A 22,367-nucleotide genomic window follows, 5' to 3' on the forward strand; every position below is an offset into this window, starting at 1 on the left:
ATTCTAATCAAATTAAATTGCCTCTGTTTAATTCTAACTCATATTTTAGGAATGGTAAGAGCGTTAACAATAAGAGGACATAAATGTTTTAAAAATGGACCGACAAGTGAATCAGCTAAGCTATTGGTTCACGGTTCAATTGGTTGGACCGGTTCAACCACCAGAATAGTATTATATTTATATACTACTATATAATAATTTTTATTAGTAGTATTATTATGTTATTAGTTTTAAGTACTCCAATTATTACAAGAACAAAAAAAATCTTTTCACTTCTCCAACTTTATGTTAAAAAACTATACATGGAGTATAAGTATAAACTATGATCCAAATTTCTATCATGACAATTTTATTATTTTTCCCCAATTTCCGCTTCGGTACATGTATAAATATAGAATAAAGTGCGTAGTGTCTATGAATATTGAATATATTCCTTATTTAATAGCCCTGGCATCGAAATAATTACATATTTATTGTACTACTACAATGGAACAACGATTGACATTTTAAGTATGTACATGCTTGGTTTCCATTAAAATGTAGTCATGAAGTCATAGTGGATTATCTGATGTACTAATGAAATGCAGAAGCTTATGACATACAGTAGTAATGAACTAATGAAAAATATGTATACTCCTATATAAATAAATAAGCAATAGAAGACAAGGTCACTGTACATCAACAACCACAAATATATCTCTAGATTCTCTACTTCCTTTCTTTTTATCATTGCCAAAAATAACTCTATTCCCTAGAAGAGAAAAAAAAGAGTTCCATGATTTCTAGATTCTCGACTAGTCTCAACGGACAAAAAAACTTGTAGGGTGGCTACAAAACGTAAAGAAAAGTGAGCGTGAAGAAAAGCGTCGATTCGATTCATTACCCCTCCGCCGCCGGCAAGCGATCCCCACCCAAATCGTCCAATCCGGAGAAAAAATCGTCATCATCGATGTCCACCTCAGATTCCTCCGGCTTCTTAGAGTCGGGCTTGCTGCGGGTGCTGCCGGCGAGGGAATTCCGGTGAGTGGGGACGGGGTGGCTGTGGTCGCCGGTGTAAGTGATGATGAATTTTCCCGGGTCGGATTTGTTCCGCTCCACTTGCTTCCTTGCCATACACCCTTTTAATGTGCTGCATTTGTAATAACCCCTAATTTTTACAACAATTAAATTAATCAATCGGAAATCTAGTATTTTTGTTGAAGCCTTCTTCAATTAAATGTAAACAGACCTTGGATATGGGGATCCCTTGATTGGCTTTTGGCCGTATTTTCGCCATGACCATACGTCGGCAGACACGCTCTCTGCCGGGACATGGCACACCTTCTTCGACTGATGTTTCCTGCAAAAAATTGGAAAATTTTAGTAAGTAGTAAAATTGAAACTAGATCCATGATTAAATTTGACATTTGGTTACCTTTTTTTGGACCTTGTGGTGCTGCGTTTTGAGGCGTTCACGATGGAAAAAATGTGTTGTTTTTTGGGGGAAATTTGTGTGATTTCCTGCTTGGGCTGAGTTTGCTGTAGAACTTGGTGAGACGATGATAGTTCTTGCAAAACAGAGAAGGGAGAAATCGGTGGAATTTGTTGTTTCCAAATTAGCTGATGCAAATCTTCAAACGGATCTTTGGACAAAGTAAAGCTCTCCAAACTGGTGGGGTTTTGGGAGGAGGCGGCGGTAGTGGAGGTCGAGCAGCTTCTGACCACGGCGTGAAGGTCCCAGTCATCCTCCATTTTTTTTGTATCAGACAAAAATGGAAGGGCTGACTTTTTGAGGACTGGAGAAACAGGGCTATATTTTATTTATGGAGAGAGAAAGCTGACTTTAGAAATGTCAAAGGGGGTACAAACTAGAAAGTGAGTCTACGCGGTTTAGTGTTTGGGGTGGGTGGGGTTGCCGACAAAAGATATCCGGCACAGCCACGTGGGGCTGGTGCTCCACTCTAAAATCTGACTGCGTCTCATGCTTCACTACTTTCTAGATACACAAAGTAGCAGCGATGCTTTCTGGGACGGACGGCATCCGTGCCGTTGGCGCGATCACGTATTCTTGCCATAGAGCATGGATGTAGGTCATGACCCACTTTTATTAACTTTTTCCTCTTCGCTTTTTCCTAAGAGTACAACACACACATCCATATTCTTCGCAATGACAAACTCAAAGGTCTCACCATTCTATTATTCAATTTAAATAAAAATATTTTCACAAAATTAAAATGCATTAAAAATACCCGAAATAATATTACAAATTACAAAAAAATTAAAAATTATATAATTAAAATTCTAAAAATGAAAAATTATATAATTAAAATCCTAAAAATAAAAAAAATACACAATTAAACACCTAATAAATAAAAAATTACATAATTAAACTCCTACAAAATATAAATTACATAATTAAAGGCTAAAAATACCCCCGTGGAAGACTATTCATCCGGCTATACTCTCAATGTTCTTTGGAGACCTCATGTCATTGCCACATGCGATCGAAGTTGCTCGGGGGTCATTTGACCTATCGGCCAAATTGAGTGGGGCCAAAACCCCCTACAACGAGTGGGTAGGGGGTTGAGGTGGCACAAAGTGAGTGAGAGCGGGGGCGGATGGAGTCGCGGCGCGACGTCGGTTGGCCGTCGACTTCTTCCTTCCTTGCGGCCGGCTTTGGGAACAATTCGGGACGGTGTCGGGGCTACCCAAGTTAGCTCCGGCGAACCGGGTGGACACCTCATCGGAGCCAGCGTCGGATAGAGATAACGACCTCGACCTTTTGCCGGAGGAACTAGGGGAAGATGCTACGCCTCCCCTATACTTCGAATGCCCACGCACCTCCTGCCAAACATCGATGTACTTGAACGGTTTGTAGTGTTGAGATTGGTAGGTCGCCAACGTGACACTGATGATGTCGACCTCGCTTCGGCCGCTCCCCGCCAACCGCTCTTCCTGGAGGTAATACCCCTTAAACTTTTGGATTTCTTCGTTTGCTCTATACATGGCATTGCGCACCATACTCTCGTTGCGCTCGATTGTTCCATCCGGTCGGTTTTCATTGTTCCGGCGACAGATGCGCAACTAAAAATGGTCATCGGATTGGTTCGTGCCAATCACCGGATCTTCGGAGATAGACAAAAATGCTTTGAATAATTGTTCCATCTCCCCCGGAGTGTACGGGGTGCGGACACCACGGGTAGGAAGAGGAGGAGTTTGAGAGCCGCCGCTCCCTCCTGCTCTAGGTACGGGTGATTCGGGTGCCCACCCATATTGCCCATCGGTGGCATCTTGGTCGTCGACCGGGTAAGGTCGGTAGCCACCCGGAGCTTGCGAACTTTGGGTTTGAGGAGGGGCTGAAAATTCTGTTTCCGGACTAGGAAATGGTTGTGAACCGAACCATTCGGGGTTCCAACCGTGGGAGCCGGACATTTTTTTGGTGTAAGAGTGAAAGAAAGATTGAGAATTGTAAGAATGGAAATGAGAGAATTTAGATGAGAATTGTGTACTGTGGTGTGAAATTTAGATGTAAAATGTGTATTTTTGGGGAAAAAACTGAAAAATAAATTAAAAGTGGAGAGAAAACGGATTTAATTTTTTGGGAAGTAAGAAAATATTTTTTTATTTTTAATCAAATTTTTTAATTAAAATCTAATTTTTTAAAAAAAAATTAGATTGTGCCGTTGGTCAATCATGAGTCGTCACGTTAGCTGCTCGCTGGCACAGACGTGCTCATAGTAATCTTAAATCTGAATGTTCACCCATAGTAATATGTACTGGTTAATAAACACAAGCAATCACGAATATGAAAGAGAATGAACACAAGAAATTGTTGACCCAGTTCGATACAATGTGTATCTACGTCTGGGGGCGATGCCAAGCCAGGGATTTCACTATATAATTTCAGAATAAGCATAATTTAACAATGAGGGAGCACCTCTATTTATAAGCAACTAGAGAACCCTAATTCTAGTCAAACTAGGAAACATATATCATAAGGAAAAAATACTTCAAGGAAACAAATCCTAAACATGGTAGGAGATAAATTAGGCTCCATAATTAACAATCTCCCACTTGGAGACTAACAACTCCTAAACAACCATTTCCTCGTGATCTTATCCCTTCATCCGCTTAGCATCGCCTAACCTTCTCTTCAAGTTCCAAGGCCAATTGAAGCTATGCATAGCTTCAATTTCTTTAAGGTCACCACCTTAGTAAACATGTCTGCAGGATTCTCACTTCCAAGTATCTTCACAAGTTGCGGGATTTTCATCTCCACTAGGAGTCGGATGAAATGATACTTCAACTCCACATGCTTTGTCCTTAGGGGTGAGCAAAAAAATCAGAAACCGAATATCCGAACCAAACCAAACCGAAATTTTGAAATTCGGTTCGGTTTTTCGGTTCGGTTCGGTTTTAAAAAAAAAAAAATCGGTTTTTCGGTTCGGTTCGGGCGAAGAAAAAAACCGAAAAACCGAAAAACCGAATTATATATATATTCTATTAATTTAATATATTATATTATATATAATATATATTCTTTTAATATATTCTACTATATAATATATATTATATAGTAATATTAATTTTATATTATATATAAATATTCTATTAGTATATATAAAATAAAATAAAATACACATATATAAATATATATTTATATTATATTTATTTTTTTCAGGTTTTTCGGTTTTTTTTCGGGTTTTTCAGTTTTTTTCAGGTTTTTCGGTTTTTTAAGTTCGGTTTTCGGTTTCGGTTTTTCGGTTTTTCGGGTTCGGTTCGGTTTGGATTTTGAACTAAATTCGGTTTTTCGGTTTTGGTTCGGTTTTGGCAAAAAACCGAACCGAAACCCGAATGCACACCCCTATTTGTCCTAGAATGAAACGCTAGTTTCTTCGCCAAGAAAATAGCACTCTGACTATCACTGTAGAGTATGCTACTCTTGTTCTCCTTCCCAAGTTCATCTAAGAAACTCTGCAACCACACCATCTCCTTGCTTGCCTCTGTCGCAGCTACATATTCAGCCTCCGTAGTAGACAAAGCAACGGTCTTCTGCAACTTAGAAGTCCATGAAATAGCAGTACCACCATAAGTAAATACATACCCGGTTGTGCTTCTTCTCCCATCAAGATCATTGGACGCCAAGTCTGCATCCACATAACCTGCCAGCTCGACATTCTTGCCATTGAAACATAAGACACTTTCTGTAGTACCTCTCAAATATCGAAGGATCCATTTAACTGCTTCCCAATGTTGCTTGCCCGGATCACCCATGAACCGGCTCACTACTCCCACTGCTTGTGCAATATCAGGTCTCGTACATACCATTGCATACATAATAATGCCAATTGCTGAAGCATAAGTAATTTTCTTCATTTCAGCACGTTCTTCTTTTGTACTCGGCGACTCCTTCTTTGACAGCTTAAAGTGACTGCCTAAAGGCACACTTACTGGCTTCGAATTATCCATGTTGAATCTTTCCAAAACCTTACCAATATAAGCAGCTTGCGAAAGATACAATTTTCCTGCCGCCTTGTCACGCTCGATTCTCATGCCAAAAATTTGATTGGCCTCTCCAAGATCTTTCATGGAGAATCGTTCAAACAATTGCCTTTTCAACTTATCCATCTCCTTTAGATCACCTCCTGCGATCAACATATCATCAACATATAATAACAGGATAAGATAGCTCTTGTCAAACCTCTTGTAGTAACAACAATGGTCAGCGTAGCATCTTTTATAGCCAATCTCCATCATGAATCCATCAAACTTCTTGTACCACTGCTTTGGAGCTTGCTTTAAACCATACAAGCTCTTCTTCAACTTGCACACAAGATTTTCCATTCCTTTTACTACGAATCCTTCAAGCTATGTCATGTACAACTCATCCTCCAAATCACCATGAAGGAATGCCGTCTTTACATCCATCTGATGTAACAATAGATTTTCTGCAACTACCATACTGAACACTAAACGAATAGTAGTTAGTTTCACAACAGGAGTGAACACATCTGTATAATCAATACCGTATCGTTGCTCAAATCCCTTGACAACCAGCCTAGCCTTGTAGCGCTTGCTACCATCAGCTTCACATTTGATTCCATAGACCCACTTGCAATGCAATGCCTTTTTCCCTTTAGGAAGTTCCATAAGCTCCCATGTGCCATTCAGGAGAAGAGAGGCAAACTCATCATCCATGTCAATTTTCCACCTTCATTTATCAGGGCCTTCTCCTGCCTCTGCATAACACTCGGGCTCACCACCATCAGTAAGTAACAAATAGAAATTAGAGGGCGAGTACCTATCAGGTGCACGTCGCTCTCTAGTCGATTTAGGCAGCGGAATAGTCGGTGGTGGAGTGCTTGATTCTTCTTCAAGCACCTCTTCAGCATTCTGACTCTCTTTGCTCCCACTCGAGTTTGAGATGTCTAGCTCGACCACTTGTGGCTCAGAACTGCTGAGACTCGACGCCTCCAATCTATCCTTGTACAATACCTGTTCATTGAAAATGACATCTCTACTGCGAATAACCTTACGGTTCTGCTCATCCCAGAGTCTATAACCGAACTCATCGCCTCCATAACCAATGAACGTACACTTAATAGATTTAGCATCCAACTTACTTCTCTCAACGGAACTAACATGAGCATAAGCAACACAACCAAAGATGCGTATGAAAGATAGATTTACCTCTTTTCTTATCCAAACCTCATCGGGTATCCGAAACTCCAAGGGAACTGATGGACCTCTATTAAATAGGAATGCAGTTGTGTTGACTACATCTGCCCAAAAACGCTTTGGCAATCCACTTTTCAATCTCATGCATCTTGCTCGCTCGTTCAACGTTCTGTTCATGCGCTCTGCCATTCCATTCTGCTGTGGAGTTCCTTTCACAGTTTTCTCCATGCGGATTCCATTCTCGGCGCAGAACTCCTTGAACTTTGCAAGTTCATATTCTTCTCCATTATCGGATCTTAGACACTTCACCTTTAGCCCGGTTTCAGTTTCAACAAGGGCTTTCTACTTCCTAAAAGTGTCAAATGCATCGGATTTACTCTTCAGAAAATAAACCCATAGCTTTCGAGTAGAGTCGTCGATGAAAGTCATATAATATTCAGAGCCTCCTAGGGACTTCACAGGTGTTGGTCCCCATAGATCCGTGTGGACCATCTCCAACTTCTGTGTCTTCAATTTTCTGCCTCCTCTTGAGAAACTCACCCTTTTCTGTTTCCCAAACACGCAATCCTCGCACAGACCAACTTCAACAGTTTTCAGGCCAGGCAGTAAACCTCTTGAGCACATTATCTTCATCCCTTTCTTGCTCATGTGGCCAAGACGACAGTGCCACAAATCTGCATTATTTGCCTCACTTGCAATATCAATGCAATCTTTGGAGTTAGTTGTGGTATACAACGTACCCTCCTTCTTACCTCGAGCTACTATCATAGCTCCCTTGGTAATCTTCCAATTGTTGCAGCCAAACGTCACGGTGCACCCTTCTACATCAAGCTGCCCAATCGAAATCAAACTTCTCTGCAATCCAGGAATGTGTCTGACTCCATTCAGTTTTATCACGGATCCATTGGACGTCACTACATTCACGTTTCCCTTTCCCACGATATCTAAGGGCTCGTCATCAGCCAGATGTACCTTCCCAAAATCGCCAGAAACGTAGTCTTCCATTATCTCCACGTTGCTGCAGGAGTGGAACGACGCTCCAGAATCCAATACCCACGATTCCATCGGACTACTGACACTCAAGACCAACGTCTCACCATCGTCATCAGACATGGTAGCGTTTGCTGTCTTCTTGTTCTTCTGATCCTTATTCTTATACTTCTTCGGTGCCTCACACTGATTTCTAAAATGCCCAAACTCATCACAATTCCAGCATTTAACTTTATCCAAATCCTTCTTGGATTGGCTCATTCCTCTGGAATTTGATCTTCTGCGATTTTGCTTTCCCTTCGATATGCCTCTCTGTTCTGTATTCAGTGCTGATCCCGAAGTAGAAGATTCTGATTCTCTCCGGCGAACTTCCTCACCAATCATCAGATCTCTTACACTGTCAACTGTTAGGTTTGTCTCTGCAGCAGTAACTGCTGTCACCGTGCCAGCCCAACTCTCAGGCAGAGATGATAGCAAAATCAGGGCACGAATTTCATCATCGAATTTTATATCAACCGAGTTCAGTTGCGAAGTAATCATGTTGAACTCGTTGAGATGTTGTTGCACCAACTTTCCCTCTTGCATTCTAAAATTAAACAATCGTCTAATCAGATGTACCTTGTTTGTCGTTAATGGTTTATGATACATGTCCTCCAAGATCTTCATCATCTCCTTTGTCGACTTTGCTGCAGTCGTGTGATAAGCCACATCCTTGGACAACGATAGCCTAATCGCGCTCATCGCTTTTCTGTCCAGCAGCTCCCACTCCTCCTGTTCCATCTTTTCGGGTTTGGTTTTTAAAGGCTTCCAGAGATCTTTACTGTACAGGTAATCCTCAATCTGCATCTTCCAAAATCCGAAATCAGATACGTCGAACTTCTCTACAGCAATTTTCTCGTCGATCCCCATCGTGATTTCTGCCTCTTAAACCCTAGGCTCTTGATACCAGTTGTTGGGAAATAAACATAGGCAATCACGAATATGAAAGAGAATGAACACAAGAAATTGTTGACCCAGTTCGATACAATGTGTATCTACGTCTGGGGGCGATGCCAAGCCAGGGATTGCACTATATAATTTCAGAATAAGCATAATTTAACAATGAGAGAGCACCTCTATTTATAAGCAACTAGAGAACCCTAATTCTAGTCAAACTAGGAAACATATATCACAAGGAAAAAATACTTCAAGGAAACAAATCCTAAACATGGTAGGAGATAAATTAGGCTCCATAATTAACAGATATTAGTGATGCTATGGGCATGGCTGTGTGCCCTAAATATAAGAATATTACTAGATCAACTGAAGAGACTGATATTTTTTCAATTGACATGGCTTGAGCCATCTCCCTATTTGTGGTTTCCACTAACCAATTCGCGTATATGGTCATCTGTTCACTTGTAGAGCTTGTACATTGTTGTAACTTGTCACTTTTTAGAACATGTTATATGCTAAATGAGTAGTATGTAGTATAAGTGAAACTCAAATTCTACTAACTTTCTTCCATCCAAATTTCTTAACAGTATTTAAAAACCTATGCTGGAAGAAATGGAAGTCAATAGGTGGAGTGTTTCGAAAAGAAACGCTTCACCCAACAAGGATAATATTTTTATATAGAATAATCCCACATTAGATTTGTAGTGCGACACGCCTCTAGGTCTCAAACATGCAATCCAAAATATACCAATATCCTAATATAGTAACTACGCCTGAGAATAAGAAACATTGAAATAAGTTCATTAAGTTAGTGTTGCCCACGGTTCCAAAACCGGTGGTTCCGGTTCGGAACCGCCGGTTCCGGTTTATAGGAATTCGGAACCGGAACCGGACCCTGAGGCTATTTCAAGGTTCCGGTTCCGGTTCCGGTTCGAAAACCGGCGGTTCCGGTTCGGAACCGCCGGTTTTCGGACGGTTTACACGGTTCCGGTTCAAAAACCGGCGGTTTCACAGTTCGGTTTTTTTTTCTATGTAATTTGAAATTTGAACTTATACAATAAATTGGAACAAGACAACGGATAATTTAAATTGAAATAAGACGAATAAGGTGAAAATGATATCAATTTTATTGAATTTGAGTTGTAACGGACAACTATACATTACAATTTACAATACATATACATGTATATAACATACAACAATGTAATATAATTTACAAGTGTCGTCGGAACGTAAATAAAAAAAACATGAAATGGGGGATAATGGATGAATCTGAATTCAAAATAAAAATTTTTAAAAATTTGAATTTCGGAAAACCGGCGGTTTTGGCGGAAAAACCGTCGGAACAGCCGGTTTCACCGCCAAAACCGCCGGTTCGGTCAACAAACTGTCTGCCTCGTGTTCCGCACCGGAACAGAAAATCGCCGGTTTCGCGGTTAACCGCCGGTTTCCGGTCCAAAAACCGCCGGTTTTGGCCGACAAAACCGGCTGAAAAAGCTGCCCCCGCTGCCGCCTCGGTTTTCTCACCGGAACCGTGAAACCGCCGGTTAACCGGCGGTTCGGTGACGGTTCCGGTTCGAAAAATCTTGAACCGGAACCGGACCGCGGTTCCAAATGCGACGGTTCCGGTTCGAAAAAATTAACACGGTTCCGGTTCGGCGGTTAACCGCCGGAACCGGAACCGGTGGGCATCTCTACATTAAGTGATTTATACGAACTTTATCTGGACATGAAACAATAATTGAAGAACATTTTGTCTTTAAGTATTTAAATAAACTATTCCCCATCTCAAATTTCACCGACTAAATCAGCAATTGAGATAACAAATAAAGCCCAGGCCCAACACTAGCCCAGATAACGTTGCATTGATTGCTAGCTCATGTGATAAAAAGTGCGTGGACCACTCAAATATGATGATAAAAGAAAAACTCTGTTTTTTTTGTCTTATTTCTCTTCTTTTAAATTAAATTTGCATCAAAATAAAACGCATTTGTAAGAAAAGAGAAGATAATTTAAACGCATGGAAAATTACCAACTATGTTGAATGAAACTTTTGTGTATGCAAATGGGTTTAGCGATAGAGTGATCAATGTTTGATTTCGTAGATTTAAGATTTGAATATTTTATTTTCGTTCATGAAAAATAGTTATGTTTTTTCTATTTTGGATCGATTATCAAAATCAGTCTCTATCTATTTTTAGCAAATTTCTTTTGAATGCAGTTTCCACTTAATAATATTTCAACCATTTATTATATATCTTTTTTATTTTGTTAAATTTGCATTAAAACATGTGTCGTCCACCGCTAAAGCTATTTTTTAATAGATGGATGTATTTATTTATCCAAAAAATTAAATGAAAAAAAGAAATACATATTCAAGCGTTGTCAAGATGGCGTGGCACATTTAATTTAGCCGTGCAATGTCTCTTTGATTGAACTCAATATATTTGGGATGATTCTCATGTCATTTTCGCATTATTGGAAAATTGACTTCAAACTACAAATGTCATATTCTACTATCAAATTGCTCGTCCGTCCGTCCGTGTCAGCTGCGCAGTACCGCTGGCACGGCACTGCTCGATGCATCTAGCACGTCCGTGCCAGCGAGCAGCCGGCGCGGCGCGTTCTGATTGGCCAACGGCATTTGCGTTGGAAATTCAATTTTTTTCTTTTTTTTAAATAATCGAAAATAATATTAAAAAAAAAATCACAATCCAAAAAAAATGGCCGTTTTTTGACCGTTTTCAGGATTTTTTTAAAATTTTTTAAATTTTTTTATCCCCAAAATCATCTATAAATACACACATTCATAATCCATTTTCACATCAAATCATCCCACATTCATATTTTTTCATACAACTTATCTACACCTTCATATCTCACTCAAAACCTGAAATGGATTTCACCCATCTCATTGCGGAAGCGGAGCGCGAAGAACAAGAATACTATGAACAACATCGTGCCGCTTATGAAGCCTATGTCGAAACAAGGCACACAATGTGCGATACCCGAACCCACGTTGCGCTACAAGAAGACCTAATCAAACACATGTGGGCGAAATTCGGCCCCTAGTAGTGGGTTTTTAAATTTTATAAATTTAATTATGTATTTTTTAATTTTTAGGATTTTAATTATGTAATTTTTTTAATTTTTTTATAATTTGTAATATTATTTATGTTATTTTTAATGAATTTTAATTTTGTGGAAATGTTTTTATTTAAATTGAATAATGAAATGGTGGGACCCTTGTACTCGTCCTTGCGGAAGAGCACGAATGTTGGTGTTGTGCTCTTTCCTAAGAACAGGGAGTAAAAGTGGGGCCGGGCCCACATCCATGCTCGTTGGCAAGATCACGGATGTAGATGCTCTTAGTATTTTTCTTTGGTACGGACCTACTTAACCGGTCATCACTTTATGTTTTGAGGAGAGGAAGAGGCGATGTTTAACTAAGATTAAGATATAGTACTACAGAAAAGACAAGATTAACTAATGTATCGCATCAAATGCACCTCCACCATGAATGGTGGGCTATTACTCCGATTGTCTAATGCTCTAAAAAATATTTTACTCTTTAAAAAGCCTCATGCATGCCCCCTATGATGATTCAAGACAGAAACTTGATAGAAAATTTCTCCAATTCAAATCTATAATTATAACACACTATAACGCGAGTATTTAAGAAAAAACATTTGCCGACATATATATCAAAGTTCAAATTAAAAAAAAATCACAGAGTTCGATCAAAATATACTCAATCTTGCAACTTTCAAATATATTCAATAATATTATTCTCCATTGTCCCATTAATTTTGGATCTGAGATAAATTGTAAATTGAAATGATTTTAAAGTCAAAATACATCGGTCTTCTCTTGTATTCTTTACTTTTTTAATTAAACTTCATGTCTTTCATGATTATATAAATATGCATAAAAAACCACAGATTTCAGCTTCCAAGTCATATATAATTTCTTTTAAATTAAATCAGTAGGATAGTTGAGAAAAATACTAACATTACGACATAAGTAATTCATTATATTTGTAATTTGTGGAATTGACTAAAATTTTATAAAATTTCATGATTTTTCCGATAATCTATTTCACTTTTACCATTCTATTTTTCTTTTTATCAAAATATATTAAGCATATCAACTTTACAGCAAGGATCTTCAAGTGTGGAGCGGGCCCTCACTCTTACAAATATATGTGAATAATAATAATTAAACTTTTAAAATAAAAAAAAAACATTATTAATAATATATACACAACAAAATCCAGAAAAGACTATTATAGCCTTGACAAGTAAGAGCAGAATTGCTCTGTTTTTGTTCAAAATTACCTAAAAGATGGCACATGCATTTGGATTCTCTTCCATGCTGTGATGCACGTAGTAGTATGTGTTCATCGGCGGAGAATACTGACGGACCGGCATCACCGTGCCAATACAGGGGTCTGGTTCCGCCTTCTCCTTCTTCTCACATCCCTTTTTGGGGTCTTCTTTCTTGCCCTCCTCCTTCTTCTCCTCGTCTTTCTTCCCCTCTTCCTTCTTCTCCTCGTCTTTCTTCCCCTCTTCCTTTTTCTCTGGCTCCTTAGATGGGCCAATGGAGATGATGTCGACTTGCCAGTTTTTCTTGCGCAGTTTGCTTATCACTCTGACAAACTCGTACTTATAGTGTTGTGATTGGTATGTTGATGGGCATAATTGTTGAGTTTTTGTGCTCAAAATGGTTATTTCCAGCCAATTACTCTATGTTTCGGAGTTCACGTGTTTGTCGAGTGTTGTAGGCGAAAACAGGCGAAATTGGAGCAGAAAAGAGTACCACCCGGTCGGGTGGAATTATGTGGTTGAAAAACCACCCGACCGGGTGTCAACACGAAGCCTAGCAGAGTACAGAAGCGGCCGAGTGAGTGCCACCCGACCGGGTGAATTTTCCTTGCAACAATTCCACCCGGCCGGGTGGAAACTTTATAACGCGATGACTCCAGAAAGTTTCACCCGCCCGGATGAATATTCAGTTCAATAATTCCACCCGGCCGGGTCCGTCGAACTGACGATTTTTTTAATTCCAGACGCGATTTTTGGAGGAAAAATAAGAGGCAAGAGCTGAGGCAACTCGATTCATTCTTTCCCAACCGCAAAAATACACACTCTTTCGGAAGCACTCTTGGAAGAAGATTGGAGATTCAGGCTTCGATTCCTCCGCCAATTGTAATCCGTATCATGAATTCTGTTGTTTTCCATAGTTTTTGTTTGTTTTCTACCTTGAACATGAGTAACTAAACCTTTTATGTAGAATTCTTGGTGAAGATGCATTGATTCATAGTTTTAATCCAATTGATTTCGTTTTATCTTGCTCTTGCAATTGTTTGAATTATTCTTGTGCTTTTTCCTATCAATTGCTTGATCACCAATTGGGAGTGTAGGGTTCCTTAGAGTAATTGGGAGATGAAATAATTAATCTTGAAAGAGGAATAATTCACACCTTAATTCAATAAAACTCGGGAGAGTTGAGATTATGAGTGAGATCTTTAATCTAATCAAACTTTTGGGAGTTAGGTCTAAGATTTAGAAGGGGACTTCACTTATTACACATAATCTATAGATTTCTCACCTCGGGAGGGGGTTTAATCTACAATTGTGATTGATTCAACAATTCTGGAGACTTGAAATGGTAAATCAGTTTTAATTGGGTTAGGCTATGAGTTGTGCATCGGATCCTTGAATTCTGCATATTTCTCCATCATCTTACACAACTTGCTTAATTGCTTTCTTATTTAAGTGTTCTATTTCAATCTTTGCATTTACTTGTTTTCAGTAGTTAGTTTTAAAACCAAAATTTCTGATCGTCTGGATAGTAGTTGAAATTAGTTCGCGGTACTTAGGTTGACACTTAATTGTCTCTGTGGGATACGATATACTCTTGCTTGCTATTTGCTACGATAACCCCGTACACTTGCTGGTATTATTTGGGTAAAATAAAGTTGAGTCACAATCTTTCCGGATCAACTGTCCCGACCACTATTAGCTTCTTGCCTTTCATGTCAATGGTGATCTCATCGATTCCTACGCCACGAATGGTATATAAGTCAATGAAAGTGCAATGCTTGATCTACATTTGCAACATTCACATGTGAAATCAATGAGTATATCATCACTTTCTCTGTTGTCCAAAACAAGAGAAGATATTAGGCTTACATAGACCAAAAAACATAATTTCCTATGCTTCTTCTCTCTATTAGTCAAACTATGAACTCTTGCAACTGTACTAATGATGTTCATTGAAGTGTTGTTTTGTCTCTCATTTCCAGCATAAGTGCATTTATGAGTAAATGAATGTTCAAAACCATCTCAATATCACCAGCATTAGTCTCAATTGTATCTCTATATTTGAAAATGAGATACCTTAAAATGTGAGCAATTTTAATGAAAATATGATTTTTTAATGAGTGCAGATTTGTCTCCCCTGTTTGGATATGCATAAACACGATAAATATTAATAATTCAAGAATTTTAGGCGGGAATAGTGAACTCTCCGACCTGCTACAATTAATTTTTTTTTAAATATTTATTTGCACATGGAGTTTTAATAACCCAAACAAAATTTACGAGCAAACCTGAAAGGGCAGCCACAGTTTTGAGAGCCCTTCTTTTGTCTGTCTTCTTCCAGATCCAGTTTCAGAACAAACTTCTGCAAAAAAAACACATAATTATATAAACGAAAATCTTGTAGTAATACAAAATAAAAACATTGCACACAAATGTGTATATGTGAATTTGAAATATGGTTTTGCCAAAAGATAAATAAACAGGAAAAGAAAAAAGTGTAAGATCATAAAGCAATGATGTATATTGAAACAAATACACACACACGAAATCCTCGGAATCAACAATGGAATAATTATTGAACAAATAAAAAGAGAAGCACATACAAAGGTTGCTGATAAAGTAGTATAGGTATGAAGGAATTGTATTATTTCTTCATAATTTCATTATACACATTACACTAGTATTATTAATACTAGTATTTACCCCCGTGCTATGCACGGGGCAAATAATTTTTAAATAATGAATATAAATTTTAATGAAATATAGAAACTAAGAATTAAAAACAATATAAAGATAGTACAAAAACATAAATGTGATTATAAATAAAACATTTATAATAAATGAAGAATTTACTCATCAACTATAAATGAAATATTTCATATTCGGCAATCAATTTTATACAATTTTAATTTATGATATAAGTGGAGTAAAATAAATGATAAATAAGAGATGTATGACTAATGATCAAAGAGTATGAGTTAGTTAGAATAAGATATACAAATAAAGAACCTGTTATTTGAGTAGAGATTAAAGAGAAAAATTAGAAAACAACAACAAACCAACCAATAGTTCATAAGTTTTGAAAAACTTCTTTGTAAACAACATTAACAGTAGCATCACTTCTATTATCATCTTCGTCTCCACAAACTAAAATCTTGAGACCTCCACGACTCGTAAAATCTTGAGACCTCCACAAACAATCGGCCTGATTGTTTTTCAACAATAATATCTCTATCACCCAAAGCTTCATCAAAATCACCAACCACAAGCAAAGCAACCTCAGAAATAGTAGGAAGGTTATAAGTTCTTTCGTCTCTACCTCTCTTGCCAAGTAATCTTAAACTGACATTTGGATGATTTTCTTGATTAATCTTCTCTTTGACCAAAACATTTTCTTCATCCAATATTTTTTGGAGATCAACAACTATTTCTGAATGAAGATTATTAAAATCATTCATCCCCCTATAAAATAATATTTAATTCAACACAAATTAGTTAGAAATAGAAATAGAAATAGAAATAGAAATAGAAATAGAAATAGAAATAGAATAGGATATATAAACAAAAGATTGAGAAATACTAAATACCAAAGTAAGTAAATAAAATTATTTGAAAAAATAAATAGTTCATTATAAATTCGATCAACAAAACATAAAATTTAAACATCTTCTCGACAAAATCGTTACAAACATCTCTCTAACACCAGTAATTCATACATTTTGAAAGACTTCTTTGTAAACAACATTAAAAGTAGAATCACTTCTACTATCACCCCACAAACTAAAACCTTCAAACCTTCACGACTTGTGACTCTAAATATAGTAACATAAAATTGTCTATGACTGAAGACCGGTATTTTCAAAAATAATCCAACATGGGACAGAGATTGACCTTGACTTTTGTTAATGGTATGAGTAAAGTAAAACTATTCTATTACAAATAACAAAGAGGAGACGTGCGACTAAAGATCAAATAGCAGGAGTTAGTTAGAATAAGATATTTTAGTAAAGGAAAATGTGCGACTAAGGATTAAAAAGGAAAAAAACATATAATCTGATTAAATAAATATTTCAATAGTTTTGATTAGGTACGCTAGTGCAGCCTGCAACCCGTAGGGTGACCCGAATAGTCCGCCAAATTTATAGGGTCAGGGTTGAAAATCATTACCCGATAAAAGTACAACCCGATTAGCCCGCAACCCGTTAGGATCGGACCTGAAAATCAGATGGGCCGACCTGAAAACCCGATAAAATTTTTATTGTTCAGTTTTTTTACTCTTAATTCGACACTCCATTGATTATTTTTATAATATAAATATCTAAAAAATTAACTTTCAAAACATAAAAAATACTCCCTCCGTCCCAGTTTAGGAGTGCAATTTAGTTAGGGCACGAGTTTTAAGAAATTGTTGGAGTGTGCAATAATTGAAGTGATGTAGTGGTTGTTGGAGGGTGTAATAATTGAAGTGAGGTAGTGAAAAGTGGGACCCTTTAGACTTTTTGTATGTAAAAGGCGTTTCTTTTGTTTTATTTTATGAAAATAATGACACTTCAGTGTAAATTTCATCAACAATGATGTTAAATTTTATGTCCAAATATGGTAAAATTCTAAATGAGACTCTTAAACTGAGACCGATTTAAATGGCAAAACATGACTCTTAAACTGGGACGGAGGGAGTATATTAAAATTTTATTAATATAATAATAGATAAATAAATTAGAAACTTCAAATTCACAAAAAAAATATTAAAATTTTTAAACATGATTTAAAATTTTTCTAAATATGTTTATATTTCATTTTGAAATCTCAAATATTAGTATTTGATCACGTTTATGTTTGAGTTTAAGCATATATCTCAAATTTAACATGATTAAATGTTATACATTTTATAAATATAATTAACTTTCATCATTATTTATTATATTGATCGCATGTTAATTTTATTGGTAGCAACCCAATTAACCAATTGGGTTAGCCCGAAATCCGAGCTTTTAGGATTAGAGTTAAACTTATTTAACCCGGAAAAGATACAACACGATTAACCTGTACCCGATTGACCCGCAATCCGAGTAGGATTGGCCCGAAACCCGAGTAGGACCGACTCGACTGACATCCCTAGTTTTGATCAACAAAACATAGATATTCATAAATAGGAATATAAAAAAATAAGAATTCAAAGCAATATGAAGATTTGCAAAAATAAAAATGTACTTATCTTGTCTCATTCTAGATGAAGAATTCACTACTTTCCAATAAATGAAACATTTCAAATTCGGCAAACAATTTTATACAATTTTAATTTATAATTTAAGTGGAGTAAAAACAATAAAATTTAAGACAAAGAGAATATGTGTGACTAATTATTAAAGAGTATTAGTTAATTAGAATAAGATATACAAATAAAGAAAATATATGTGAGTAAAGATCTAAAGTTATTACTATATAAATTTAAATAAATTACAATGCCATTTATGTAAGTTTCTAGAAATTCCTCTTTTATACATGCACATATATTTAAAACATTAACCTGGAGTAGAATACAATATTACTTTTTCAATCCACTATTCTTTACATTTATTAAAACTCGTGCCCATAAGACTGACTCCTATTGTGAGACGGAGGGAGTATTTAAGAAGTTTCATAAAGTATCTTAAACTTATCTTAAATTTATCACCGTTGCTCAAGACTTTTATCGTTGCAATATATAGAACAAAATATTTAAGAAGTTTGATAAATTATTTTAAACTTACTAAAATTCTCATTACCCAAGTCATTTATTATTTGAATCTTCCATTGTGCATGCACGTAGACGATTTTCAACACAAAATTAATGTCTCTATTAAACAAAGAACAATACCCAACACTTTAAATACTCATTCCATCCCACAATAAGAGTCACACTTCATTTTTTACCATAAATAGTAAGTAGATTTCACATTCCACTAACTCTCATTTTATTATAAAAACGATATAAAAAAGTGAGTCTCATATTCCACTAACTTTTTCAATCCACTATTCTTTACATTTATTAAAACTCGTGCCCATTAGACTGACTCCTATTCTGAGACGGAGGGAGTATTTAAGAAGTTTCATAAATTATCTTAAACTTATCTTAAATTTATCACTGTTGTTCAAGACTTTTATCGTTGCAATATTTAGAAGAAAATATTTAAGAAGTTTGATAAATTATTTTAAACTTATTAAAATTCTCATTACCCAAGTCATTTATTATTTTCCATTTAAATTAAAAAAACAACCCGCCAGTATACATTTTGCCAAATATTATTTGGTTTAGACAAATTTAATTTTAAATACGTGATAATATGTATACATATTTCAATGAGTAAAAGTCTTGAATGAGAATATATTATCTCAAAGTCAACTCAATGCTAGCCGTATATAAATTTAATTACTTAATAAAAATTTAATTTTAAAATATATATTATAAAATATTCAATAAAGTAGAAGTTCAAATAAACATTTAGCTCAAGACAGAATAAATAGAATGTTAGTTTGAAAAATAGTAGTAGTAGTAATCACAAAGTTCTATATATTGTTACTATTAAAATTTAAATTACTCCATTAAATCTAACACACTAAACCCACTAAATACCCAAACTAAAGCCCAAATAATACATAAATGAATACTACTTCTCAAAACCCTACAATAGCGCCTCCTGTATCCCCATCAGTCTCTCTCCCCCCGTAATCGGCGGAAATCATCAATCTGCCACAAGCACCGACCCTTCTGCCTCACTGGAGCTCCGTCCGCCCTGCCTCGTCGGCCGTTCCACCTGTCTCGCCTCCCGCTTGCATCTTCCCCCTCAACGGTATCCTACTCCTTCCGCCCTGCCATGAGTCGCCGCCCGCCCGGCCTGCCTCCTTCCGCTTGCCTCGACGGCACACTTCGTCGGCACGCCTTGTCTCGCCGTCCACCGCCCTACTTCGCCGCCCACTTGCTTCCTCCACACTCACCGCACTGCATAGCTATATCTCGTCGGCTCTCCTTCTGGCCGGCGAATTGTGCCATGATAGGGAGATGGAAGTGGTGGGTCTGCACAGTCGTCGCCGCTGGCTTTCTCTTTTCTTCCTTCCTATTCTTTTTCTTCTTCTCACCTCCCTCTCGTTTGACAGATTCAATTAATAACATGCCAATGACTAAAAGGCTAAAAAATTAGGCTTCACAGTTTCCCGCCAAAAAGGGCATTTTTGACTTTTCATTAAACTGTCACTTTAGATTAGTATAGATATAATACTAGGAATCCCTATACATGGTAAACCTAATTAGCTTAATTACATTTGATTGCAATCTTCTATCTTTGGTAAGAGAATGATTCTCGTGTATCTTCCGTCTGATATTACGCAATCTTCTCCAACACTCCCCCTCAAGTTAAGCGACGGGATTTCCAATGCTCAACTTGCACAACACTTCTCGAAATAGCTTCGAGTTTACCGCCTTTGTAAGAATATCTGCCAGCTAATCTTCAGATTTGACATACGACATCTCCACTATTTTTGCCTCAATATTCTCCTTTATGAAGTGTCTGTCCACTTCCACGTGTTTAGTCCAATCATGTTGGACAGGGTTCTCTGAAATGCTGATAGCCGCCTTGTTGTCGGAAAACAACTTACACGTTCGAGACGAGTGCAAGTCTAACTCTCGCAGAAGCTTTCTCAGCCATAGTACTTCTGTCAGTCCACTCTTAATCCCACGGAATTCAGCCTCCGCACTAGATAGTGCAACCACCTTTTGTTTCTTGCTTCTCCATGTCACGAGGTTCCCTCCAACAAAGGTAAAGTATCCTGTAGTAGACTTCCTATCATTCGGATTGCCAGTCCAATTTGCGTCAGTAAATCCATGTATTTCTAAGTGTCCATGCTTCTTGAACATGAGTCCATGTTCTGCTGTACCCTTCAAGTATCGGACGATCCTTATCACCGCTTCCCAGTGTTCCTCTTGCGGTGCATGCATGAATTGACTTACTATTCCCACGGCGTAGGCAATGTCTGGCCTTGTGTACCAATGTGCTTCCCTTTTCTCAAGGCTTTCACTTTTGAGAGTGATTTCAGATATTACTTTCAACGATCAAATACATTTTTGCTATGAGAGCTAATTAGGGATTTACGAGTGTATGAGGATAATCAAAGAATGCCTAACTTTATCTCTTAAGTTCACATCCACTATATAGACTTGACATGACGAGGAGCAAGTTCTAGAAGCAAAAGCACGTACCCAATCACATCACACATGAACAAAATATTGCTCAAATCTCACCGGGTTTAGCATTGACCAAGCAAACAAGCACTTCACTCACAATTAAATCATGAATTGATCACGCACGTCCCAAACCATTCTAACCAAAATTTTCAAGACAAAACAATTATCATCATCAGCTATCAACCCCATTGCTTAGCACAAATTATCTTACATTCATCCATATTCGAATTCGAGTCCCACAGGCGGGACTTACACCAAATGACACCAAAAAAAAACAAAACAAAATTAAATAAAAGAAGAGAGAACCAAAAAACAATAGTCTCAAGAACAAATTCTTTAAACAAGTGGGGGAAATGAGCAACCGATCCACGTCAGAACCCCCAAACTTATTCAAGGCAGAGGATAGAATAAGTTTGAAGAGCAGTGGATGGTTGAGGTACCTCTATTCCGAAGGCGGTGGGAACCTCGAGTAGTAAGCCTGGTAGAAAGGCTGTTGTGCTGCATCACTAGCGTCGAGCCGAGTGTGCAGGTGCTGCAATTGGTCCCCATAGTGGTCAAGCCGGTGCTCAAAACCATCCAACCGGGTGTCGCACTGGGCTCTCCATGCCATTGCCTCCGCGTTCGCCTGATTCCAACGGGCCTCCTGCTGATCATGGCTCACCTGAAGCGATCGTACCCCTGCAGCAATTTCCGCCAGATAACTATCTTTGGATGGTCTCCCCCGCGGTCTACTCCTCTTGGGCCGACTGCTTTGACCCACTTCAAACTCAGAGCCGATCTCATCACCTTCCTCATCCATGGCCGTCGGCGCTTCCTGGATTTGCAGAGGCTCCACGGGGATATGCGGCTGCGGCAAATAGTCTGGGTCTATGAAGACCGGCCTAGAGTCTAGGGCACCTTCTCCTTGAGGGGGGTCATTTTCAACCTTCTCCAAATGAGCCGGGGAGTTCATTTTCCAGTTGTCTTTGTAACCCCATCCTCCGATTGCGAAGAGCTGCGGGTCAGGGAATCTGATGCACATCCCTGGTTCTATCTTGAAATACCCACTACCCCGGCTATCAACCATTATAATGCCCGCCTTCTTGAGTGTTTCCCAGTCCAGTAGCGTGGATCCTTGATCTTGCATCCGATTGTCAAAACTGACTCCGAATTTATATGCCAAAGTCGTTACGATCCCCCCATAACAAAGCTTTCCCGTTGTCTTCTTCGATTGCCTCTCCAAGTGCTTCATCATGTAATGG

At 37.8% G+C, this 22,367-nt stretch overlaps 1 protein-coding gene and 1 pseudogene across 2 annotated transcripts; both read right to left on the reverse strand.

Annotated features, from left to right (window-relative positions):
- Positions 1-615: 615 nt before the first annotated feature.
- LOC121743745 (WRKY transcription factor 22-like) lies at positions 616-1,792 on the reverse strand. Of its 2 annotated transcripts, none has more exons than XM_042137103.1 (3): positions 1,415-1,792; positions 1,229-1,339; positions 616-1,129 (listed from the first exon to the last, which is right to left on the reverse strand). In XM_042137103.1, the coding sequence occupies exons 1-3, from the start codon at positions 1,729-1,731 to the stop codon at positions 880-882; spliced, it is 678 nt and encodes a 225-aa protein (XP_041993037.1). In that variant the 5' UTR covers positions 1,732-1,792; the 3' UTR covers positions 616-879. The 2 variants fall into 2 exon arrangements, with proteins under 2 accessions (XP_041993037.1, XP_041993036.1); XM_042137102.1 differs by having other exon boundaries at positions 616-1,147.
- An 11,128-nt stretch (positions 1,793-12,920) lies between these two features.
- Positions 12,921-16,366, reverse strand: LOC121746017 (annotated as a pseudogene).
- Between the last annotated feature and the right edge of the window lie 6,001 nt (positions 16,367-22,367).

The sequence above is a fragment of the Salvia splendens genome, chromosome 8 (assembly GCF_004379255.2).
Source record: "Salvia splendens isolate huo1 chromosome 8, SspV2, whole genome shotgun sequence".
NCBI lineage: Eukaryota > Viridiplantae > Streptophyta > Magnoliopsida > Lamiales > Lamiaceae > Salvia > Salvia splendens.